Raw genomic sequence first — 27,036 nt, 5'->3', positions numbered from 1 at the left:
TATCTGAATGAGTTGAATTTTTAGGAAAAAAATTATGTCAGCTTTTTAAATCTTCTGGTTTTGTGCGAAAGGAGGGAGGAAAAAGAACTATTTGGGATAAAACAAATTGTTCTCAGCCTAAGACAGAATTACGCCTTATTCTAGAAATGGAAAGCTCATCATAATTCTTTCGATTAGAAAGGTGTCTATTCCACATCTATCATAGTACGAAGTGCAGCAGAGGAAAGAACCCGTATATACATCCTAAGTCATTATTCCACTACAGGGGTAGAATATATAGACATTATTAATGAAAACAATCACAGAGATTTATTTAGAGGCCACTTGTTAAGGCACATTTTAAAATAAAACACCTGTGTGTATATAAAAATACAGCTGACTCCATATTTTGATTTATGAAAAATAAATTTATTACATAACACCTTGTTTTTAACAATGTTCAATTTTTTTTTTAATTCAGAATACTTGTGTCATTCATGTAAAATAGTTTGATACAGTACATTGTATGTTATAGGTTTTTTTTTTTCCTCAAAAATCCTAAGGCTCTCCTACTCCTTCTCCTTTGCTGAAGTAAGGGCACCCTAAACAACGTGCGAACGAGTTTTAAAAAGGAAAATTAACTGAACAAAAGTTTAATAGCACTACACCAACCAGCTTTAAAATCGGGACAGAATATCTGAATCGGATGCCGCACCTTTCAGAGGAAGTTATCATTCATGCTTTTTTCATCTTAAAGCATGCTCACTAATCAGCAACACCAACAGGAAAAATAAAACACTGTCTATGACAATCATTTCAGTTTGTTTGCTGAACCAAACAGGTTTATATCAATGACAACATATTTAATTACTATCAAATAGCAGCTTTAATACCAGTCAAGTCATAGATTGAAAATAAAAACGAACTTATAAGTTGGAAATTAATCTTTGGGAGTTTTGAAACCTTTCTGGAAAAACTATGTGGCTTCTGTACTTTCAAAAAAAACCCAAGCAATAGTCTTGGTCAAAAAACACTGATCAATGTAGAAAAATGAATCAACCCACTGATAAGACACTAAAATGAAAGGTGTACCAAAATAATCTCACTTTGCGTCTTGGTGATTTTGTTGAGTTGACATACGCCGTATGTTTCAAGTACCAGTTAAACTCGTGTGTGTGTGTACTATTGGTCAGAGAACGCTGTTACACTGAAAGAACTCACCACATACAACGACAAATGCTCGCCCTAGCACATTTCACAGCTTCAACTGCTACAGACTGTCACTGAAAACAATGCATTGGTCAGTCTGAACCATGTCAAGTAAACTATGGAAGTAGCAAATCCACAACACAAACTGTGCTAGCACTTTCTTTCAAGTCTAACTCCGAAACAGGTACAACCTGGAAGCCACTACCCCGGTCTGTGAAAAGTGGTGGAACTTGGCTACTGGACAGTCTGAGGATGTGAGCGCACAGTACACTCCCGTGGCCCATGCCGGGTTCCCGCAGGGAGCGGCACCGTCAGTCCCGCAGCGCTAGCGACGGTGCACGGACAACATTCCAGCGCAGCTCAGTACCGGTGTGTCTGGTGTGAGTACTGTGGAGGCTGCTGGGAGGTAGCTGAGTATCCCATGCTGCTCTGTGGCTGTGATGTGCTTGGTCCAGGGTTGGGATAGGCAGCATGTGGATTGGAACGCTGGAAAATGGAGAACGAGGGAGACATGTGAGTCAGACGTCTCTAAGAGCCGGCTCCATCCCGAGCCAGCAAGGCTTATGCGTGTTTAAAATGTCACTGATTTCAAGGCAGTAAGAATTTCAAAGTCTTGTGCCATATACTAGCTCTAGACGGAACATGATGAAAACCCCCAATCTTTTAATATCAGCTTTTCTTCGTGGAGGTCAGAGTATCGCCAGCAAACAATATCAGGCTGAGTCTCATTACAATGCTGTGCAGTTCGTTGTTTCTCTAGAGCAGTAACCTCCCTCTTTAAGCCGTTTTGTACCTACTTGATAAGTAATCATTAATTTGCTCGAGTTTTTTATAAATGAACTTAGTGATGGACACACTAAGAAATTCAAAGCTAATTTACATGCTAGTTTCTTCGGTAGAAACCTCTCAACATGCTTGTGACTGAAAAATAGAAAAACAATGAACAGGGCAAGAAAAGGTACCACGGAGTAATTCTCTTTGGCATTTAATATTTTTATGCCCTTTAATGAATCTTATCTTCTGCTACAAGGTATATACACAAGTTCGTAATTATAGAAACCTAACAAGAATGCTATTCTCAATTCTAAAAAGAGCACAAAGGGAAAGAACAGTGATAGAGTTTAGAGACCTCTGACTTTGACCTGTTATATTATTATTCCCATTCCTGCACCTCTCTCTCTCGTATTATTAGCTCCCAAGACAAATGTGATAACTGATTAACTGTAATTTACTACTTTCGTCTTTCAGAGCGTACTTAATAAATCATACAATCCGAAATTCTGCCAACCCTAGCAAAATAGAATTTTAAAAGAGGGGACACGTGAAATCGAAGTCACTACAAAAACCAACCACAATGAGAACACCAAGAAACAAAGAAGTGCAGCAGCATTTTCTTGGTTTCAGTAGCAAAGGTCCAAGCACTGCTCCGCTTCATTCTAAGGATGCCTTAGTGTGCAAACACACTCTCGGGCCAAGAAGGACGCACTCTTTCCATCCAGATAGGGAGAGAGAGATGTCTGAACAAACACCAACCCTCAGAGATGTCTGCCCTTGACGTCCCTGTTTTGTTCCTGGAAGAGAGCTGCTACCCCGGCAGAGTCTCAAGAATTTCCATGGTTCGGTGGACTGGCCCCCTCCTCAACCAAAGCGAAGAGCGAAGATCTTATTCCTGAACCGTAGTGGCAGCTCTGGGAAGCTCACCAGTTCAGTAAGATCTCCTTTTCTCTTTTGGTAGGTAAGTAACTCTAACTGGTCAAGCTTTCAGTGTCCTCTCCACCCTGAAACCCGGCTGAGTTGGCAATATGATCAGAATGAGCAAGGAGGTGGAATACGATTTTCAAAGCAGGTCTTTCTGCAAAGGAACTGACAATGTCACTCGACAGGATCCACAAGCAGGCAGCCTTGGCAGTCAGATCTGAGTCTGTGTCCTGGGTCTGCCCCCGGCTCGGCAGGGGAACACGTGAAAGCTATGGAACCTCTCTGAGCATCAGTTTTCTGAGATAATGATGAAATAATGTAGGTTTCATGCTTAGTATAAAAGCTAGCAGAGTAAGCACCCAACAAGCTCTTACCATTACAGTCACCACCAGCATCACCACCACCACTTAAGAGGCGCTTACTAAGGGGGCGCCTGTGAGGCTCAGTGGTGAAGCGTCTGACTCTTCATTTCGGCTCAGGTTCCTGAGTTCAAGCCCCGAGTCGGGCTCTGTGCCGAATGCTCGGAGCCTGCCTGGGACTCTCTCTCTTTCCCTCTCTCTCTCTGCCTCTCCCCAGCTCACGTTCTCTCTCTCAAAATAAATAAATAAACTTGGGTGCTATGAATGCTACTACGACTTTTGACGGCAGGAATGATGATGACGACGGTAAGAGTGGTGACATCCGTTACGGACTCAAGGCAGGCCCGCCACCGTGCCTCAGCATACGTTCTTTCGTTAAATCGTTGTTACGACTTGACACTTGCCACTGTCCATTCTGCAAATGAGAAAACTGGGAACATCTGAATGACTTACTCAAGGTCACCCAAAGTCAGTGGCTGGGCTGGGATTTGAAAGCCTGTGTGCCTAATCGTTACCGGTATACGGCTGTCTCAAAACAACAGACAGGGCTGACTGAGCTGCTGCTGCAAGTTAAGGCGCTAGGATTTATCACGTCTACTCTTACGACAGCTACCAGTTAGACTTGGCTACTCTCATTTTACAGATGAAAAACTAAAGCCGGGAAATGTCCCATTGTCTGTCCAAGGTCACAGAGTTGATAAATGGCGTAGTTTAAGTTCGATCATTCTAGGCCTGTCTGGTTCAAAAGCCAGCTCCCTCTACTGAATCAGTCAGTATTTCTCCATGCCAGTGACACTCGTGTCAGTGTCATTTCCCCAGGTACGTAAAAGTCAGCATTTTTCTTAATTATATTGCATTTCCCAAAGGTCACAAACCCATATACAAGTATGGATATGGCAAGCCAAAACAAAACACACTAGAAATACCTGATAGTCTGAGGTCATGATTAGTCCACCTGAGGTAGTGGTCGGAGGGACAACTCTCACTTTTTTCAACGGGGGTCCCTGTGTGTGACTGCTGTCTTGATTCCCTGGGTGACCAGTTCCATTAGTATGGTTATTGCCCTGCTGCTGCTGCTGGTTCTTCTCAATTGGTTAAACAGAAAAATAAAGTTCAACTCAGAAGGAGAACCAAATACAAGCAAAATTATCTTCACGGTCACACTGGCCACAACGAGAGGCAGGAAATGTACTTTAATACTTACTTTGTCTCCTTTGTCATCAGGTTCTTCTTCTGTCAAAAATTCTCGTTTGGGGTAAGGGATCTGACAACCGGCAAAAACGCTGATCACAAAAAAAAAAGGAGAAATGATTTCCAGTATGCTAATAATCAATATTTCAGATCCTTCATTTTAATCTTTTAAGGTGGACTTTGCCTCCGTATTTGTAAAACCAGCACCCTTCCTGCAGCTGTGAAGAGATGACTCTTCTAACCCGTGACATTACAGCAGGCCGTGGGAGGGCTTTTCAGAACTGTATAAAAATAATCGATCATCGAATATGACTCAACTTCCTTCTGGCCCAGGCTTACTCTTGATTACTATACCCGAAATGTAGAGGCCAGCTGCAACGTCACTGCTCTTAGGGAACGAGATCCGCAGTTGGGAACACAGAGTGCGAGTGCAAGCGGTGAGCGGCCTCAGGGAGTCTGAGGGAGTGGCAGCACCCACACGCGACCCGCCACCAAGTAACGGGGGTGCGCCTGAAACTAGAGCCGGCAACGTCTCGCAAAGCGAGACACGGCCACAGACGCCTAAATGACACCTCGGTCATCAGAGCTCATTTCTGGCTTATTGTGGGGATTTCCTCAGGTCCTCCCGTCACAGGAGTGGCAACTTGGAGTTGGTAGCTAAAATAAAGCACGCTCCGAAAAACTCCATGGTGCTGGTGAATTAACACATGGGTCACTTACTCTGATGTAGGAAGCGGATCTTCTAAGAAGTAGGGATCCTGCATAGCCTGTTCTGAGGTAATTCGCTTAATTGGGTCCATGGTAAGCAACTTCTGAAGCTGAAACCGTAAGTCATAAAAACGTTACTGCGTTACTTCCCGTAGTCATCTCCTCGGACACGTGTGCGAAGTGTATGTTTTTTGATGAAAATGCCCCCATTTGAAGGTATTTATTCCCCCAAATTAACAACAGGAAAACTTATTTTCTATTTAATGTAGTAATTCACATTTAGTCATTCTAATAATCATGACCTTACTTGGTTCTCCTTTCAGAAGTAACTAAACGTATGCCTTCCTCCAAACCAATGATCCACATTATCTAAACTGCTTTGCCCGATTTAGGACAGAACTAAATTCTTGTCTTTTCTATTCTTTTTCTATTAAGGGGAAACATTATTATAACACAAATAATAAACTAGCCATGTGTGGCTATTTAGATTTAAATCCAAATTAACTAAAACCAAATTAAACTAACAAAACAAAACAAAACAATTTCTCAGTCATATCAGGTACATTTCTAGAGCTCAAGAGACACATGTGGGTAGAAGTTACCCTATGGGATAGCACAGATCATCAGAGAAAGCTCTCCTGGCCAGTGCTATCCTAGTCTAAATAAATATGATGCTTGATACAGAACTTGTAAAGTACAGAGGGGTTATGAATGGGAGCCTCCAAGGTTACTGCTTGGGTCAAGTCCTGACTTGACATTTATGAGCCGAGTGACTCTGGACAAGGTGCTTACTCTCTTTGTAATCCCATCTGTCAAAGGGAGATTAACAATCGTGCCTACTACCAAAGGTTTGTTTTCAGGATTAAATGAGTTAATGTATGGAAAGCAAACATAATGGTACCTGGCACAAAGACAGTAAGTGTTAGCTGCTATTATTATTGTTATTGTTACCTTGCTACCTAGAGAAATGTCACACTCACGTGAAAATTCAGTATTTTTTGGTTAAAACACAGTTGCCCGAAGACTTTACGAACTAACATATTTTATTTTATTTTTTATTTATTTTAGAATGTTTGACTTTAACATGTGATTTAAGAGCTTATCTAAATAGTGGTCTCTCAGCTTCTCCTCTTTGATCTAATGCGGTGGTTTTCAGACGTCAGAGTACATCGGAATCACCGCTCGCGCACTTCCGAAAGCAGACCTCTGGCCCCGCTCCCAGAGCTATGACTGGGATGTCTGGGCAGGGGTCCGAAGAGCTGCCTTTCCACCAAGTTGCCAAATGACTCTGGTGCGGTGGACCAGAACCACTCTTGAAAACCAACAGACGTGCTGAGACTTGATGGGAGAGGGCACAGAGGACAGAAGGACATAAAATATTCAGAAATACAGAAGAAATGCCAGGATGGCGAGATTTAAATTTAATTTTGATGAGATTTCAGTGGAAGTGCAGCTTCATTTTTAGAGTTGAAAGGAAAAGCACGGATTTGCCATTTAAAATAGTCAACAGTTTTAACGGAGTTACGTCCGAGTTTTCAGATGGGCCCACACAAGGTAGGTCACCCCAGCAAAAATGAGCAAATAAGCTGCAAGGGAAGTCTCTCTCTGGGATGTCAGTGGTGATGGTTGTGAGAGCCACTCCAGACCATATCAAAGAGCCGCAAACTGGGGGGAAGGAAGGGCAAACTGTGACTGTCAGTCTACCACTATTACCATTACTTTGCTAGAATAAATAATCCGTATGTTGAAGGATCTAACTTACCTTCCTATTTGGGTCCTATTTCAAGTACGTTATAAGAAACCATTATTTGGATAATAATATATTGTGTGCTAATAAGATAGGTTAAGTACTGCTTTTTAAGTTGCTAATAAGATATGAAATATAGGATATAGGACATGATATAAAAATAAGTAGAAGGTGTAGGAGCAGAAGCAGTAGACAGAGAAGAAAAAGCAGAAATAGAAGACATGTTTGCAAGTGGCCTGGTACTGTAATAAAGGAAAATATAATCTTTTCAAGGCAAAAAAAAAAAAAAAAAAATCCCACTTAATGAACTCAGTTAAAAATACCGGGAATAAAGGATTAAAAGAATTTTAAGCCAAATATAATACAGCCTGCTCCCCCAAATTTCCAAGTATGTTATATAACTTTCTTAAAAACATAAAGCTGAAAATCACTTTTAATTGTAATGATGTAAAAGTGGAAATTAAATTGTAAACAAATTTAAATTGGCAATAGTTGAATATAATCTCATAAATTATGATAGCGCATGGATTCTTTCAGTTTCTAGGTCAAATTATTTTTCCATTATACAGTAATAAATCACGCAACTCTCATATTCTTCCAGAAAATGCAACTAGTGCACACCATCACTGAAGGACTTCTAATACCCCAGTCTGTAAGAGTATCTTGGGAGTTAAAAATTTTATAAACAATCTTTCAAAGATTTGAAATACAAAATAACCTGTAAAAATTATTTCTGAGCAGTGGGATGGTTTTTCTTTTAGATTCTTCGAAATATTTGGAACTTTTAAATAACTGATGAAAACCAATAAATGTAACTTTAAAAACGTTCTCGACAGCCTTGGTACAAAGACAACCTTTAGAAAATCTAATATAACTGAACATTAGTCTGTTAAACCATGTTATGGGTTTGCAAAAACAAATATTTTCATGCCTTTACTAATATGCACCAACCAGATGTCTGCATTTACCATTAAAGTACTCTAAAAATAAATAAATAAATAAATAAATAAATAAATAAATAAAAATAAAGTACTCTAAGAGTGCTAAGTAACCATATAAAGTGACCCCAAAAAAACCTCTGGTTGGGCTAATCAAGGGGAAAAAAAAAATTATTGTTCTCTAAAGCTTACCAAGTGGAATGCTTTACTATCTGGTTTAACTTTATGTTTTTCCATGTACTTGATAAGGCTGCAGTTGGTATACCTGAAAGAGAAATACTATGAAATACTTATTAGATTTTGAGGTTAATTTTACATCGGCTGAGGCTTTTCCAAACATTTTAATAACAACCGGTACAGAATATGTATAAAAAATGGCGTTATCGGCATAGCATTAGATCAATTTCATGTTTCATTCATGCACACTAGTCACTTACGAATGGATACCACTGATTAAACACAAAATAATTTCATAAATAATATATACTGAATAGCATTTTTTATATGACTCTTATCTCAATAACTACAGGTCAAACGTTTAATTCAATCTTTTAATATAAAGAAATTTTTTTTTACATTTGTCACAGGCCTATAAACTGTCCTCTCTCCCAATTCTCTGATCTTGCATTGCAGATAAATGAAATATTCCTTCTTCTCTGCTAAAGCCTACGTAAAATGACTACACAACCCAGGTGGGGAGGCAAGTCAGTGCTAGCAAGGCTGGGTATTTCAGTCTCTTACTGCTTCAGCTAATGATACTTTCACTGATGCAGCTTCCAGAAAGTAATAGGTACCGAAAGGGTTTTTTCCTACCCAAATCAGCTACTAAAATTAGCTGTTTATCTTCTTTATATCATGTAAACATCTTGAGCAATAAAGAATGCCATAATGTAAAATATTTATTAAGTAAATAAGTAAAACTGTTTGTTAGGATAACCTTGTGTTCCGTATTCTGTCGAGTATTCGATCTTATACCTAAGTATTGTGGGAAAGCAGAAATCAAAAAAGGGTCTACTTTCTTTCCAACTTACGTATTTCTTCTGAAATCTTTCATTAATGTTGAATGTTCGGGCATCTTTTTTATATCTTCCCAATCTTTATCTGTGGAATACATTGATAACATTTTATGTTGTCTAGGTTCCTGTTCTCAAGAATTTTAACAAGAGTTACCTCAATTTTTATTACACGCCATACACTTTGACCTTCCATGAAAGCACAGATCTCAAATAATTGACTAGCTATAGAAACATCTAATCTTGACCTGTAAATACAATTCTCATCCCTTGCATAGCATTAGATCTCTATCTTTTTGAGTTTATCTTTTTAGTGCCTACTTTCCATAGAATTTACTATCAGTTACCTCAATTTCTTTTTTACCTCAATTTCTATAAGTAGAGGGGAATAAGCTATTAATAAATATTTCTATTATCAAATCATTCTATTTCTGTTTGTAAAACTACTTTTTCCCCTTTTCCACTCAATACCTTGGTTAAATCAGCAACCAATCTCTTCAATGGCAAATGTAGTATCTTTTCCCTCCATAGCTATAAGATGCACTTTAAAAAAAAAATATGACCCTCCTTACTTTCACTTTATTAAATACACTGCTTTACGTCAGCAATCAATGTAAGCGACAACAATTGTCTGAAATAGAACAGGGTAGGATATAACTAGTATGCAAAAAAGTCAGCTGATGGCTTGGCTAGTTTCAATAACAGTAACAAAAACAACCCCAGCTACTAGGTACATTAGGTGGAAAAGGTTTCAGTTAGTTCTGCTGGCCTTGGACTTTTACTGAGAGACTACCACGTGCCGTAGGACAACAGGTAGTACAACAGGTAGCTTAATAGCTACCGTTATTTTTTAAATGGCCTTCAGAGGTTTCCTTCCACTTACACAAACAGCTACTCCCTATCCTCCATAAATACCACATATTGTAAAGTCAACTAAATACACACTTTAAACTCCTACATGGAATTTTCTCCTTATTTCCTTGCTCTGATTTCTCTATTTTGTCAATTTCTCAAGCTAGAAATCTTGATAATCTTTTACTTTTCCCTCAATTACACACTTCCTATAAACAATTCCATTTTCGTCCTTTACTTCCCATCCTTTTTTTTTTTTTAATCACTTACACCTGGAGTACCGTGATACAGGCAAAGAGCTGGCTTGCAAGGCTTCGGTTCCCTCTCTTTAACTGATTTTACCGACCATCACATGCTACTCTTTCTAAAATGGAACATAAACCACATCACTAGTTTTCAAGAACTTATCATGGATTCTCTTGCACATTAAATCTAAACCCTGCTGCCTACTTTTCAAATTTCTTATAAGCTGAGCCTACCGTAACTATTGAACTACACGTTAAGAATCATCTCCTACAGAAGCCACCCCCACTTTCACCTCCTTGTAAGCCATATTCCTTTGCCTCGGGCCTTAGAGATGGTGGACACATCCAAAAGTGGGAAGAAAAGACCATTCTCCTCCACCTACTCCATCCATAGCTATTATTTAAACATTCTACTTAGAGTACCACAATATAAACTCCCAGAAGGCAAGAATCATGCCTGTTATATCAACAAGATTTTATGCATAACTCCGTGCCTCCACATGGCAGGTACTCAAATATTTAGTGAATAAATACAATTCCCATCACAAAAAAGCAGTGTTCACTGAACTGTTGACCAATTCTGCAGAAAGGTAGTATTTGTGTTAACACTCCAACAAGGGAATGAGAAATTATAACTCCCAGGTATTTCTGCATTAGTCTTGAGTTACCCTGACCTGAGAAAACTTCCTAATGAGAAACCATTTTTAAGAAGTACCTCACTAGCCAATATTATGTATGTGTTTTAAGCAAATATCCATTATTCTAGACTTCTGGGCAGTTTTTGGTGACTGATGAACTACCATTCTGTGGTATAACAAGGGATGGAGACACAGCTGGTGAGGTCTAACGCCTGTGATGAGACACCTTAACAACTTTCTCCCTGCCGCTAATCAGTGCACGCAAGGTTGCTGTTCTAATAGAACACTTAAAAGAATGTTCTTACCAGCCAGGGTGATAGAGCAAAAATATTCTATGTTTCAGATTATTCAACATAATGTGATTCTGTACAGTGCCCTAAATGTAAATAATGTTCAAAATTTACACTCAAATCCCAAGTAATGGCATTATTATACGTACTGCCGGACCAAAATACATACTACTGAATTTTATTTATAGTTTCCCCTGGTAAGAACTAAAGGCACCTTTTAATACAGATATCGCAAACATGTTATCATTTCAAATATTAGACAACAAAACAAAACAAAATAAAATGAAACAAAAATATACTCCTTGAATTCAGAAAACCCACAAATATCTTTACGCTAATATGTGAACTCTAAATTTTGCTATTTCTAAGGATCTTTGATTAATGCAAGTCACAAATATAAAGAACTGAGTAAGAGTGGCTTCATCAGCTTAAGATACACACCTTTCCAATGAAGATATCTAAGTTTAAACAACAGTGATTTAAAAACAAAAACAAAAACATAATGTGTACCTGCAGGAAATCCCATTACATTGAATATTCTGTCCAGCTGGTCATGGTGATAAGGATTACTAGTTTTGATGTCCTCTTGTCGACAGTGAAATATTGGTTCTGACGTTAGTAGTTCTGCAAATATACACCCTATAGCCCAAATATCTTTAAAACAAAAAGAAAAAAAAAAAAAAGAAAAGAAAAAAAAAGGAAAGGAAAAAAGAAAAAGAAAGGAGGAAAATAAAGTGGTTCTTTCCAAAAGAAAATGCATTTTTATCGTGGTGGGGAGTGGTTGTTTCTTGTTTTCCTAATAAGTCATATTAATTCCTAAAGCAATTAGAATTTAAAATATCATGGAATACTGTTTGTAAATATATTCCCACCCAATCCGCCCCAATTTTTCATTCCCTATTATACCTCCATTCCACCCAGTGGCTTCATTCCAAATTCAAATCAAATTTATTACCTACATTTTTGGCAATTTTTAAATGCTTCAAACATTACCTTATCTATGAAATACATACAAAGCTACATATGGAGCACAGGAACCACAAACAAACAAAATTAAACAAAAAATAAAACAAAAACAAGAAAACCCAAATAGCCTTTGAAATTGGGCATACTTGCCAAAAAAAAGTCAGCACAATTTTTTGAGGTAAAAATATTTTTTCTTCACCTAGTTTATGTACTTGCTAATTTGTAAAGTCTAATGATTATTCTCTCATGCAAGCAAGGTCATATTCCAATAAGAAAAAGACAGTGCCTGACCTCAAATATTCTAATGAAATCACATTTCTACTTGAACAGCTTTTTTTGTTCAAAGTATTTCTTTATGTTACAGTAGCATCAGATTTTCCAATTTAATAAAGACAAGAAAACAGGGAGCAAAATTCTACTTCAAGAGGCACAAAGGGTACAAACTCACTGGAATTACTTATAAAAGCCAGGCAAATGTATGCCTCCTTAACCCAACAAATTCCTTTCATTCACTTTAAGATATAGGCTAACTTTCATTCAGACTGAACTTTTACTCAACAGAACTGTTATTAGTAGAGGAAAGAGCTACATGCCAGTTTAGAATTTAAAACTGAAACTATTTAGTTTCCACTCTTGAGAAAGCCCTAAGCCAACAAGGTTGACTTCTCCATACTAGTAAGTACAACAGTGTGTATATAGCAGACACTCAATCAGTGGTTTTTGACTGATCTTATAACCATGGTAAATAGATATAAGGATAGAGGGAAAAATAAAAATCACTGTTTTATTAAAGGCAATTAATCAGGTATGTTAATAACTGTCACATAAATAGAAAATGAGAAAAAAATGTTAATTTACAAATTAACTGAGAATTCCTAAACCCTAAAACTGGAATATAGATCTTGAATGTAAAATTATCACATGTACATTTCAGAGTAACAAGTTAATCGCCTATTTATTAGAGATTACACAACACACTGATGACAAGCGATTTTTAAAAATGACGCTGTGTTTGCATATCAGTTTTCTCCCATATCAGAGAACCAAGTCAGCCAATACCACCATATGGAAAAGTACCAAGAAACACAAGCCAAACTATATTATTTTTAGTGTCAGAAAGTACACGGAAAAAACGATTTTGTGATTATTCTCTTTCCATGTGTGCCAAATAAATAGCTTGACCTATGACAATCTTAATCAGAGGGAAGGGAGACAAACTAAGTAGCATCACAAAAAGGGGCTGATGGGTCAGTCTGCATGGGTAAAACTCTACTCACAGCACCCAAAAGACCGGACAACTCATTCTGGTTAGCTATGAAAAATTCTAAAGAAGAAAACAAACTAGGTAAAGGAAGATGAAGGCAAGTAAGTCGTGTAGCTATCCTTAAAGCTACATTGCTTCCAAAATAAAAAGTCAGAAAGTAGGATGAAATAGTTTATTAAGCCCTGCCTAACCTTACCCTAATACCTCTTTGTATCTTTTCTATTATCTCTTACCTTTTAGCAATCTCATCATCCTTCCTTTCTTCAAAATCCTGATCCAGACATTAATCAGAAAGTTAAGTTAGCTATAAGCAGGCTATTATTTCAGATAAATTTCTAAATCTGTGAAAATAAGTCTCTCCTTCCTATCTTGCCTGATTTTTTTTTTTTTTTTTTTTGGGTTGTGCCAAGTTCATGAAAAAGTCCCTCCCTGTTCACCTCCCTGCCTACATTCTTCTAGAAGACTTTCCAAGGTAAAAAATCTATGTATCTCATCTCCTTCTCAAAATGTGTAATACTTGTGTATAGCTACTGAACTAACCAGCCAAAGTAGATAGGAATTAGCATGCCATGTAGACCCAAGGGAAGGGGGGCTTGTTAAATAATGTATTAATCAATAGATGTATTAATAGCAAGTGTCTACCTTAATTAAAGAGTAAATTCTCATTTCTCTTTATCTTATAATGCATTTCCCACTTAACAGAATGCCACATAATCAGTGGGCATTCAGTTATTTGAGAACAAACATCTGAGTGTACCATACTTCAGTAAAATTTTAAGACTGCTTTAGTGATGATTAAAAACTGAAACTCCTCTTTCAGCCTGGTCTACAAAGTCAACCAAACAAAACCCCAAAATACTTAAAACTGAATTAAACTTTGTCGCTGGGAGTACAATGTTTACTGACCCATTATTTACTCGCTCTGGTTTAATGATTCAGCTTGCAGGTCTATAGAAGTGGATAAAATCTGTTGGCGACAGCAGGTGGGGACAGCATTTCCCTCTATGCTCTTTTGCTGCTTCTTAATATCCTTCAGTGTAACATAATCCACTAACTACACTAGCAGATTTCACCCTTGTAAAGGATGCCCCTGAAACGAACTACTGAGCAAGTAATCTGTGCATCAACTACAAAGGTTCTTCTATCAGCTGCTCAAACCACAGTGATCTGACAGGGAAGTAAAAACACCAGGCAAGTTCTTTGATAAGTAGCTTTCACTGTGGGTGGTGTGTGAAATTTGTTGAATACTTTAATGGACCCTGAGGCGACTTACACAGGTAGTAGGAGGAATGCCAATGTGGTGGAGAGACCGGAATCGAGGAAGAAGTTTCCTTTTTTATTCCCTTATTCTATTTTTAAAAATTTATGTTAAAAATGGTTTATGTATGATTTCTCGCTTTCAAAAAAGTAATTTGAAAGATATCTATATTGTAACACTTTTGACTCAATGTCTGCATAAAAGAAAAGGGCTTTCCAAGGTTGATCTTGGCCAAGTCAGGTATTCATGGTGGGGGGACCACCACCACAAAGGGTCTGGCACTGACCTCGGTTGCAATCATCTACACTCCAGTCAGTCCCCTCTGCAACTTCCCTACCTCAGAAGCAATTGTGTTATCCAACGTCACAGAACTTTTGTGTTATCCAACGTCCGTTTTGGATTTAAACGGGAATCTAGGAGATGATCTAGGCTAAATTCTCACTTTCAAAAAATGAGGCCAAAGAACTAAATCTTTGCTAAGGGCGAGCATGAGCGCGTATACACCGCCCTCCCGCCCCAGTGAGTGACGGAGCTAAGGCTACGAGTCAGATTAAGTTGCATACGTTTTGGTTTCTCGTTTCTCTAACAGTTATCCAATGAATTTTGATGATGAGAGGGAGTAAAAGGGGAAAAATATGAAGAAAGGCCTTCTCCTTTCCAAATTATAAAGCCATTTGGACAAATGGCTGGTAGTTTAGCTTTGTGACAAGCAGCCGTGCATCAAAACTGCCAGACTAGAGATTGTCCTCGTGAATAGTAACAGGTTATACAAAGTGCAATGTTCACAATAAAATGTTTCTGGAGAAAAAGATAATAAACAGTTTAAGTCAGAGACACAAGCTTCTGTGATGGTGTATTTTTTACTTCATTTCAATCAATTCAAAGTCTCAAGTTTCAAGTTGATAACAGCTAAGATTAGGCAATAACTTCTTTGTATCGTCTGTTAATATGTCTTATCAAAAATAACCCTGCTCTTACATATTCATTTCTAGATGGAAAAAATAGCTATGCATCATATTAGTTTATATGCTAAGCACTTAGAACACACGTATAAAAAAGATAACCAAACATGTGCCTAGGTAATAATATGTACCCCCCAAACAGGACTAGCTTCAATAACTTTTACTTTTCCTTCTTTCTAACTGACTTTTCAAAAAGTATTCTATTTTGGAGTCATTTCAGATTTGTATAACAGCCACAAAGATAGCACAGAGAAGTCCCATATCTCCCTGACTTAACTTTATCTACCTTTATTTTTCTATAAAATGAAATTGATGTCAAAGCAGGTACAAAGATTAATGAACATAAAGATTTTCTGAGGGCACTTGGGTGGCTCAGTCAGTTAAGTGTCCTTTTGAGTCTTGATTTTTGCCTCAGGTGATGATCTCAGGGTTCGTGAGTCTGAGCCCTGCGCTGGGCTCCGCGCGGAGAGCGTCTAGCCTGCTTGGGATTGTCTTTCTGCCCCTCCATAGCTCATGGGCTCTGTCTCGCTCTCTCTCAAAATAAATAAATAACCTTTTAAATTAAAAAAAAAAAAAAGATTTTCTGAAGAAAGACATGTTGGGCTCAGATTAAGACAGGGAAATAATCACAAGTATTTCTTCTTTTCCCTCATTTATATACACTGAAATGGCAGCAACGTCCTTTCTGAACAGGAGGAAATCACTGGGGACAGGATTCGCTCATTTATTCAACAGAGAGTACCGAGTTCTCACTGTGTACCCTGTAGGCACTGGCCTACCGGGGTGACCAGCTGGGCAACGTCTATCTACTTTAGTGGATTTTAGATACTGTTCAATGTTACCACGGCAGTAAGCTAGAAGTGGGATGGGGAAGGCAGGGTGACTGTATGATCACAGCTCTCCCTGAAGAGGTAGCGTTTTGACTAAGATCTGAATGAAAAAAAAAAAGAGACTGGCTATATGAAGACCTGACTTGGCAGAGATATATAAGAACATTTCTGGAAGCTGGAAGGCAGATGGAACAGCTCAGAGAAGACCGTAGGCCACAGTATTATTGCCGAGTGGGAAGCAGGCCTGCCCTATACAACTTCGTGAAGAGTCTGTCCTTGCAGCACCAGTTCCAAAGTCTGTATTCTATAAACAGTTCATTCTCCTTCCCCTAGTCCCCTCTGCTGCCCTGGGGCTATACAAAACTTGGGCCCAAAGTGGAAAGACTCTTCCCTTAAAGAATCTGAATGGTCTCAGGGCAAAGACTCGTGCATGCTGACACTTGGGGATCCCCCTGTTAAAGTTCTCTGCTAGATTACCCTAACGTCTGCCAATCAACGAGCCCTATGATCTGTGTACACAAAGTTCGCAAGCACCTTTCTGTTAACGTGACTCTTAAATATGAAGAGACAGGCAAGGATCAAGAGCACGACGTGTGGAAGGGAGACACCAAGGCAAATTAATAAAAAGGGAGCCTATAAAGAAAACACAGGTAAGTATTCCAGGAATACAGCACTGTCCTCACAGATATTCAAGAAGCTTCTTTCCATAATACAAAAAATTAACAGAGAATAAGAAGGGGTTCTAGGAAAAAAAAGACAAAAGCAGAAAAACAGAAGAAAAGTGGCATAAAGGATTACCCCCAGGAGTCCAATATCTGCCCATACTCAGTTTAGGAAAGAGAAACACAGAAGGCAGACAGAAGGAGGGGTGCCTGGGTGGCTCAGTTGGTTGAGCATCTGATTTCAGCCCAGGTCATGATCTCACGGCTTGTGAGTTCGAGCTCCGCGTCAGGCTCTGTGCTGACAGCTCGGAGCCTGGAGCCTGCTTCCGATTCTGCGTCTCCCTCTCTATCTCTGCCCCTCCCCTGCTCATGCTCTGTCGCTCCTGTCTCAAAAATAAATAAACATTAAAAAAAAGTTAAAAAAAAAAAAAAAAGAAAGTAGACAGGATGAAATCAAAAGACTAGTGTAAGAGTTTTCTACCGACTTTCCACTATGAACTTCAGGATGAACGTGCTCACCAAGGAGCCAGCACATTACTGTGAAATACAACGATAAGAATTCTTATCTGTTTTCAGAAAGAAAAACCACCGAAGTAATCCACCAATGAATAAGACTGGCATGAGACTTCATTGGCGACACTAATGACACAAGACAATGGGGGAGCATCATCAAATTTTGAAGGAAAATTATTTTGTACTTAGAATTTTAAAGCTGGCCAAACTGCATGATACAGTAGGACACAGGCATTTTTCAGAAATACAAGAACTAGAAAATTTACCTCCCTTCCAAAGCAAGTTACTTGAGAACATGCTATAGCAAAATAATAAAGCCCAGAATGAAACACATCCAACACAGAGGAATTAAAAAAAAAAGAAAAGCCAGGATTAAAATCAATCCAGAATACAGCAAAGCATAGATGACTTCAGGATGGAGTTAACCAAGGGACAGAAAAAAAGCAGGCTCAATGTCATTCTGGAGAACGCAGAACAGGTTAAATAAGCAATAAAAACACGCAATAAAGGAGAAAAGAAAAGCAAAGCACATAAGAAAAGTACTCGATGATAAAATTCAGCCAAATAAAATGAGGCGGAATAAAGACTCAGTAATGGAAAAGAGGTGGTCAAAGGACTGTGGTAGTTGAGCACTGAATTCATTATAATACACAACCTGAGAATAAACGGTGGGAATTACAGCTGGCAAACAAAATTAATGTCATAAACATCAACAAGCTAGTAATAATAACGATGACAATGACATTTCTAAGATAGCTTATAAACTGAGAGCTCGGTGTGGAGGAAGTACAAGAGTACTAATTTCCTAGTCGTTCACTGTAGGGAGGTAACCAGCACAGTCAAAAATTGAAAAGTGAATTAAGATGTTTTCAACTCCCACTTTTTCCATAATTTTTTCCCCTTAACTCTAAGGGGATCTTTTAGAAGTTAATATTTCTTTTGCTGAAAGAAACATTTGTCTGAAGCTTAAGGGTTTAGAAATTTTACTGTGCTTACTTCTCTTTTCAAGTAAAATTAAATTTAAAATACATGTTTACTTAGAATGCATAGTATGATCCCATATGTTTTAAAAGTTTTAAAATACCTATTTATCTGTCGGAGAGAGATGCTTGAAATAATACCCTCCTAATGCTAATAATGGTATTTCTAGGTAAAAGAATTTTAGGACCGTTTTTGTTCTTACTTTTATAATTTTCTGTATTTGATTTAATATATAGAAATATGTATATTTTACAACAACAAAGCCACTTTTCAAATGTCATGGAATTTTAATTAGTTCTACTCACCAATAGCTTTGGTATAATGTCTCGCTCCAAGAAGTAATTCTGGGGCTCGGTACCAGAATGTTACGACTACTGGATCCAGATCTGCTAAAGGCTTCAAAGGTGAATTAAATAATCGGGCAAAGCCCATATCAGCTGTAAAAAAAGATAATAATAATGTTGAGTCAATAGATTTTTACAAATTTAATTGACTACTCTAATTTTACCATTGTTATTTCATAAGATAGGAAAAAAGTGCTAAATTTGCAGGGCAGGGGGAGTGGGCGGGGGGGGGGGGAGGGGGACACCAAAAACGTTTCATCCCTTTCAACAGCCTAAATATAAACCAAGTCTGAGATCTTCAATCTTGGCAAACTCTTGTCATTTGCTCTTCACCTGGGTTACAGAGAGGCTCTGCTATCAGAGGTCACGGGTGACCCTACTCCCCTGGGCAGATTTCTTTCCACCTGTCGCACCAATGCTGGGGACAGGGTTGTTAAGCTGCACGTCCATTCTTTGTACTGGTAATAAGCATTGAGACACCAGATCAGTTACAGTAAGGCCTTCCATTATTTGCATCAATAAGCCTTGTTCACTGGGATCATCAGAAGTTGACGATACAGTATGTTAACACCACTATTTCCCCCCATTTATTTTGGCTGAATTTTATTAGCTTAACTTTAAAGACTCATAGTAACTTTTTTAAGCTGGAAAAGACTTTTTAAAGGCCATCTAGTTCAATCGCCTCCCTTTTTTAAGAGGAAAAAAGAAGAAATTTTCAAAAGAAGAAATTAAATGATTTGACAAATGTCATAAACTCCTAGCTCAGAACGGGAGCTGTGGCATTTGACACAGTTTAGTAAGTACTGTAGTTATTCAGGCATGGCTGTTTGTCCTACTACACTGTAATCTTAAAGGCAAAAACTGTCTTTTTTCATCTATGTCTTTTAGAATCTACTGTCAGTACACGTAGCTTTTGTCAAATACATGTTGAATGAACAATCAATATTTATACCACCTATCAAAAATGTCAAGACTTATCCACCGTTTGTTTGGTTTTGCTCTCCTAATATACATTTTTAATGAAGTAGGCCCTTGTCTAACCTACTCAATTATGGAGGTTAAAAAAAAACAACACAGAAATTTGGCAAAGAATTAAAAACATGACTCACATTACTAAATACTGGTTTATAGAAGAACTAATATTTCTTTTTAAATGTAAATGCGTTAAGTCACTGGTATCCCCCCAAACTTGCTAACATCATACACATTATATAGAAGTATAATTCCAAACTAGATTTTAATTTGTTATATAAGATCTCCCCAAATCTTATAGTAAAACCATGCCTATAACTACTAGTTGGCTGAATCTTTTCTATTTTGCATGCTTTGAACTTACATTTGAACTTGATGCAACCAAATTGGGCTTTTTAAAACACAAGTAAGGACTTAATAGCATTTGGTGACTCTATGGTAAGTACTGACAGGGCCTAGCTCTTAAAGGGAGTCAATGACTAGGAGCACTTTGAGGTGCATCAAATGTTTGTGATACTAAAAAATTTGCAAGGTTTGTACGATAAAAGAACATTCTAAGAGTCTAATTAAAAGCGTAAAGTGAGATCTGGGGACTTTATAGGGGAGGACAGGGAAGAGGGATTAGCAACACCTAGGTTTTTCTTTGTTGGCAAAGTGGTACAAATCAGATGATAATTCGGATCTATATTAAACCTTCAATCAGAAATCACTATTTACTTTTTTGTATACTCCCACAATCCTGCTGCCTTTAAATATAATTTAATTACAACATTTCTTCTACCCACACACAAGACAAACTAAATAAATGCAACAAACACAACTTGGAAAAGACAATGAAAAAAATAACCAGTTAGAATAAATAAATTTTAGTTCTATCTTTATAGGTACCAAACCAGAAATGGGTAAAGTTTTGCTTTCATATATAAGAAAACAGAGCTATTAGAAAACACGCCAAGGTATAGAATGCTTGTTACTTTTTTTCCCCCATCAGGCAAAGGCCTTCTATACTAAGACAGGCTAGTTTGAACTTAAGGTTCTGTACCTATCCAGCCTTAACGGTTTTCCTAGTTTGTAATTTCTGATCTAGACAAGGTCAACAGAGGCATATGTTCTGATCTAATCTGGCTCAGGTGAACAGAACTGATGGTATAATTACTAGCACGCTGTATGCCCTTGTGACTAAAGGTGAGGCTGGCTTCTAACAGGGATAGAAGCCACTCACCTCTATAGGCTATTTTTAATGAACGCAAAGGTTTCTAAGAAACTTCCATGGTTTATTTTATAATTAGAACACTTCAATCTCTAAGGATTGTCTGACACCTTTTAAGAGTGTGAAACATTTTTCACTTTTAATGTAAACTCTTTAGAAATGGCTTTGATCAGATTGAACTACATGAATATATGCATATTATTACAGCAAAAATCAGAAGTGATACAGCTGCCTGCAAAAGTTTTAAAAGAGTGCTACGCTGTGACTTATCAAAGATAAAACATACCAATTTTTACTCTTCCTCGCTCAGGACCTTCACCCATAACTAAAATATTAGCAGGTTTCTGTGGAAACAAAATAGTGTTTTTTTTCAGTAGACAGTAGTGGTTTCTTTTAAATAGACAATATGCCAATATAACATAAATCCACCTTTAAAAAACCTCATTTACTCAAAAATTAAAATCGAACACAGGAAGTCACCAAGGAAACTTTGTGTATATATGCAAAGCAATATGCAAACTTCATGAAGGCCCAAATATGGCAGTGCTCTTCTGCATGTAGAGCGAAGGCTTTTCTTGGCCCTTTTATCAGTCTGTTTTCACTACTGTGGAGCATCTGACAGGAAGTTTAAATATTGTGCTTCCTGCCAACTTATATATAAAATGCCCTGCAACTTTAAGGGAAAATGTTATCTTCAAAGATGACTTCAATCTAAGTAAAAGGAAGGAGGGAAGGAGCCACCTGATATCTCTGTTCTTTTCTTTTGAAATGGCAAAGTATGTACCTATGTTTAAACAAATAAATTCTAGAGAAATCAATTTACTAAAGTCTTTCCTACATGAATTAGCAAAGTTAAGAGGAATTTTCTATGACCTCAATGGCTTTGAGGTTTTTATGTTTAAATAAAAAGAGAAGCTAAAATTTAAAGGGAGATTTTACAGAAGTAAAATTTCAAAGTGTTATAGTCTCTAAATTAACTGTCATCTACAATCTGTTAGAGTGAGTGATATCTACTATATTGACATGTGAGGTTCGCCCCCTCCTCAGCAAGAAGTAAGAGGAGGGGAAGAAGGAAGGGAAGGGGGTTGTGGGGGGAGAGCAACCCCCAAAACTTTCTTACCCTGCTAGCCTGTCTACTTGGTCTTTAATTCTACCAGTCTGCTAAACAGAAGTGAAACTAGATCAGAACGCCCTTCAAATAGATCAAAGGAACCTTAAAATTAAAGATTTTTATGAAACCTGTTTACAGTAGTAACCAATTCACAGGCTTGCCTAACCATATTTGGTAACAGCCTCCATGCTATTACTGACAAAATGGAACATAGAATATATTATTCTATCAACTACTACAGATCAAAATTTTTTCCCCAGCAAAAAGAAAAGAACTGCTGAAATGGTAGCATATACATTTCAGAAATTACAACTCCCCACATTTTTCAAGGTGCGGAAACTAGGCACCAGAGAGATTAAAGGACTTGCCCTGTAAGTATAATCTACAAGATTGGGGCAACAGTAGAATCTACCCCATGTCTTAAGACTAATGCTCCCTTCCTAATATATCATTTTGAAAGTAACTTTGTGAATCAAGTTTTTCAATTAATGCATACTATAATAACAATAACAATGATGATGATAATGTTTCCTTCAAGAAAAAGGTTTTGGAACCTCTATCATTCACACACACACACACACACACACACACACACACACACACCCACACACCTGACCCCCTGGGATAACCTGCAAGGTACCAAAAGGAAGTACAGAACTAACAATACTCCCCAGGAGCTACCTGTAAGTACTGCCTAGCACAAATAAAATTGCTTTTGTGCACCATGTTCATCAATCACCACTGGGTTACCCTCTGCAGAGACTTTCAGAGCTCAGCCTACTTCAAAATGAAGTCAGATCTCTGAGACTAGTGTAAAGTGTTGAAGGCCCAGGAGGGCTTTCCAAGAGGAATCAGGCAGCATTTCTACTTGGCAGAGGGGAGAGGCTTGCTCTCAACTACCAATGTGGGCTTAGGAGGGAACTTCCATGCCTGTGCTAGAACTCTCTTATGGTCCACTGGGGCAGAACTCCCTAAACATCTCTTGAACCCATTCCCTACTCTTTAGCCCCATTAGGATTCTTTCCCCATCAAATCCATCTTCTGTAATGTGGCCAGGGTCACCTTTCTAAGAGAGGAAGCTGATCATGTGACTCCCTTGCCTAAAATCTTCCACAGCAACACGGAAAATTCTTACAAGATTGGGTGAAAACAGCACAACACAAAATGATATATAGACTGTGATTACAAAGAGGTTTTTAAAAAAGTACAATGAGTAAGAACTAGAAGAACCGAAAGAGTTGGTGACAGTGGTGTAGGTGAACCTTTCAAAAGTCTTTGAATCCTTTTGCCATGCCTTATTACTAAAATACTATTTCTACTTTAGCCTCTCACCACCTGTGAATAAGACCCAAAGTCCTTATGAGGGGATGCAAGGCACCTGCAAGCTCATTCCCACCAATCTTTCCCGTCCCACCTGCCACCACCCACACTGTTTTCAGTGTCCTGTGACTAGACCTTTCAAAACTAAGTCATTGCTATCCCATTACTTCTGTCCCCAAAGACCTTTCCTTTGTTATTTGGCAAAATCTGATTCTCTCCCCACACCCCCCCTTAATGACATAAATAGTACACGAATACATTCTGATTGTAAACAATTCAGACCATAAAGTCACGTCTAAACTAAACGTTAAAGACCCTTCCTTCACCCATGGCTCCTGCTCCTCAGCCATACCCTAAGTCCCACCCCCTTCTCCAGAGATGCAGGTTGCTTAACTGGTTTGCTGTGATGAACTTTTACCACACTTCAGTGCTCAATCCTAAAATGCAATCTCCGTATCTGGCAAGAGCAGAGCACATGGACATCTCTCTCCTCCTTTTGTTTTAGATGTAGTGGAAAATCTTTTTTTTTTTTTTCTTACTCATTCAGCAGCTGGGCCCATACCTGAGAAGCCCTAGGGTGAGTGGCATCAGTCAGCATGCTACAAGGTAAAGGGGGACAAACACCCTCTCTTGCTCCTCATTCTGTTCTCGACTCATCAGACTGGTCGAGTTCCAAACCTGGGTTTCAGCATGGGGTGGGGAATACACAGCTTCTCTGTCAAGGTCTGGTCTAATACTGGGGCTTGGGGCCACAGCTCTAGTTAATAGTTACAAATTGCTTTTCTAGGCAACTCACTGCCTATTTATGATCTGAAGCAGGTCTTGGGGATAAAAGCCATTACCAACATTACCTCTGTAAGTGAATTTAAAATTCAGGTTGGGCCATGCTATATAGTCACAAGCAAAAGAGAATGGTGTTGTGTTGTTTCAGTAAAACTATACACAACGGGTCCCTCCTCATGTTATTTTCCACGGTAGCCTTCTATATGCCCCAGGGTATGATGTTTTGATTCAGTAGGTAAATCTAACACTAAATTTCTTTTATCAATATAATCTAATGGAAGTCTCAAGAGAAAACAGGCAGAAAGGCCCTAAAGATCAAAAGTACTTTTGTTATTATTTCTGTTTTGTTGCTTAATCAGTATTAAGGAAGGCTTCAAAGACTTGATAATTTTTGTTTGTAGTACGCTCACATAATATTCCCCAAAAAAGCTAATTTCTTTTTTCTTTCTTCTTTGTCTACTAGGAGAATCTGGTAGGGATTTTTAGCTCTAGAGCCAAAACTTCCAAGTAGTTAGTGACAATACACGAATCAAATTAGTAATAACCAGAACTGTGATAAACAGTCCATTATCTTTTATATGCTATTCAACATAATCACTTTGAAAGCATGTATAGAATTTTACATTTTAATGAGGCACGTACTCTATTAAACTATATTTTTGCTATGGAGATCAGAGGTCCAACGTGTTAGAAGTATTATTACATCATAGCAACATCTTCAAACATAGCTATGCTATGCACAGACATTACAGAGCACCTTTTATTGCCTATTGAACGACTAAATAAATCAATGAGATACCTGAAGTATACTTCTTGTTTGAAACTATTATATCCTTCTATTGCTGTTTTGTTTCTCCCAGAAAAAAACAAAACAAAACAAAACAAAAACCTGTTTGTAGTTAAAAGAACATGTCCTTGTTTTATAGGACAGGCTTATGGCTTTTCTTGTTTTCTGTTGGTATGCTTCCCCCAAAACTCAATTATTTCCTAAAGCAAGATGTTTGTATTGCAGAGAAAACCATTCATGTAGAGGCATTCTCTTCTCCAGAATTTGTCATGCTGTGAAATAGTTCACTGATGACTTTGGCACACAGCAGAGATGGCAAATTGGTTTCATTTCGGGGGTCAATCCTGATTAAAAAAAAAAAAAAGGTTAAAGACTGCAGGGAGCTCTATCTTGAGAAAGACAAGAATTGGGCTGATCCGGAAAGTGCCAATATCAGATACATCTGACAGAGGTGCAGAAGTGGAGAATGATAGCCTATCTGTCCCGATAACTGCCAAGACCTTATTTTAGGGGTGAAAATGGGGTCTTCATATGCGCACTAATGTGTCAAGGCAAAATGGAGACTTGCAGTCAACAGGAAAGTTTGATTCTTGATGGATCTATTAAAAAAAAAAAAACACAAAAAAACAAAATACAGCTACCCATAAGAAACCACTGCCAGTGCTGTTCTCTAAGATTCATTCAGAATTTAACTTCCACAAAACATTGTACACTTTCTGGGGGCACACATTCTAGATAATAACTTTCAGCTTGCTTGTTAATCAATATGTACAATACATACTAAAAACCTTAACTCTGATATACATATATGAGATTCAAACATGAGCAGCAAAGTCTTAAATAGACATATATTCGGTAATTAAAAAAACTGTTTTATAAGAAACCTTGTAAGGAGTGGAGTTAGAGAGAAATTTGGAAATCCAGTGAATAAAGTCTGGAAGACCATTTATCATAGTTTCACTTTTTCTTCCAAGCTATGAATTTTAATTTTTTACCTCTAATATTAAAATTTACCCCAGTATTGCTTCTGAACATCTTTAAGCTAAAGAAGAAATTATCAACTACTCCAGTAAAGTTAATTCTTGCTTTTTGTATAAATTCGAAAAAAAAAATGTACAGAATTTAACAAATTCTGTTTCCTGATGAGAAAACAGATGTTACTTTATAACCAGTAACTTCATCCTCTACAGTCAACAGTTCAAGTACTCTACATTTATCCCTGTATTTGAGGAACTAAGAGGCAGTGAGGCCTAGAGATCAACAGAGCAGCAAGCCAGGGGCAGACAGTTTAGACTAATGGGTAGGGTAAATTCAGGCAAGGAAAGGCTTTGCACAGGTGATGACAGCTGACGTGTGAAAGCTCAGGAGCTGGTCTGGAAGATAAGCAACGGGAGACGGTGCCTCCAGAATTTACTAATGTCCTCTAGGAAACCAGTGCAAGGCTGGGTCTGCACCCTCTCGGGGGATGGAGACAGCATGCACTAGGGCATCGAAACACATGGGTGCACTGACGAATCTTTTACTTACCTAACAAGTCCTCTTTTAGGGAGAATAGGAATTAGGTTCTTTGTCAGAGTCGATGCTAATCAAGATACTTTGAAACAAGCATTAACTACATGGCAGTAATCATGCTAATAATAGATGACAATTCTTCTCAATAAGCCTCTCCTACATCCCTCCAGTCCAGACTACTACTCTACTTTTTGTTTTCATCTAGGTGATACAAAAGTAAATAAAATGGTCTTTCACCACGTTGTGAATACGATCATCATAAGTATTTCTAATAATAAACATGATTCACATTATTAGTTTAAAATTGCTATCTTTTAAAACGATAAATTTTGAATTTTTAACTTACAAAATACTTAACCTGTCCCTTTTAGGCAATTGAGGCATAAAATACTAGTTTAAGTGCAACAAGATCAATCTGGAATATAATGTCCTATTTTTAATGACACAACAGTCATTTTCTTACTGTCACAGACTACCAGAAACAATATTCATTTCATTAACAATGAAACATGGGGGCACAGAACAGAAACATGGCAACAGAAATAAACTTTAATTTTAAAGCAAAGCTAGAGCTCATTTGTTCCTAATAAAGAATGTGTGGGTGCATATATTAATACATATATGTGTATATTTTCTTATAGATGGAAATGTATTTTCCAAGTTGGATTTATTGAATTGTATTTTTGTAAAGTTT

The 27,036-nt window shown here is 37.8% G+C and overlaps 1 protein-coding gene across 3 annotated transcripts in view; it reads right to left on the bottom strand.

The window, feature by feature from the left end:
* Positions 1–612: 612 nt before the first annotated feature.
* Positions 613–27,036, bottom strand: part of CDK8 (cyclin dependent kinase 8) — a 112,248-nt gene continuing 85,824 nt past the window's right edge. The window contains exons 5-13 of one of the 3 annotated variants that reach the window (XM_049646756.1): positions 21,116–21,173; positions 18,609–18,740; positions 11,378–11,521; positions 8,861–8,930; positions 8,022–8,094; positions 5,157–5,254; positions 4,450–4,528; positions 4,172–4,327; positions 613–1,674 (exon numbers count right to left, since the gene is read on the bottom strand). In XM_049646756.1, coding sequence (XP_049502713.1) covers positions 1,549–1,674; positions 4,172–4,327; positions 4,450–4,528; positions 5,157–5,254; positions 8,022–8,094; positions 8,861–8,930; positions 11,378–11,521; positions 18,609–18,740; positions 21,116–21,173 — 936 coding nt within the window. In that variant the 3' untranslated portion in view covers positions 613–1,548. Of the gene's footprint in view, positions 1,675–4,171; positions 4,331–4,449; positions 4,529–5,156; positions 5,255–8,021; positions 8,095–8,860; positions 8,931–11,377; positions 11,522–18,608; positions 18,741–21,115; positions 21,174–27,036 lie in introns of all 3 variants that reach the window. The other 2 variants (XM_049646755.1, XM_049646757.1) reach the window with 2 other exon arrangements.

This window comes from Panthera uncia (genome assembly GCF_023721935.1).
Source record: "Panthera uncia isolate 11264 chromosome A1 unlocalized genomic scaffold, Puncia_PCG_1.0 HiC_scaffold_16, whole genome shotgun sequence".
Lineage (NCBI taxonomy): Eukaryota > Metazoa > Chordata > Mammalia > Carnivora > Felidae > Panthera > Panthera uncia.
Note: the sequence above shows the minus strand (reverse complement) of the source record. Positions and strands in the feature narration are given on the sequence as shown.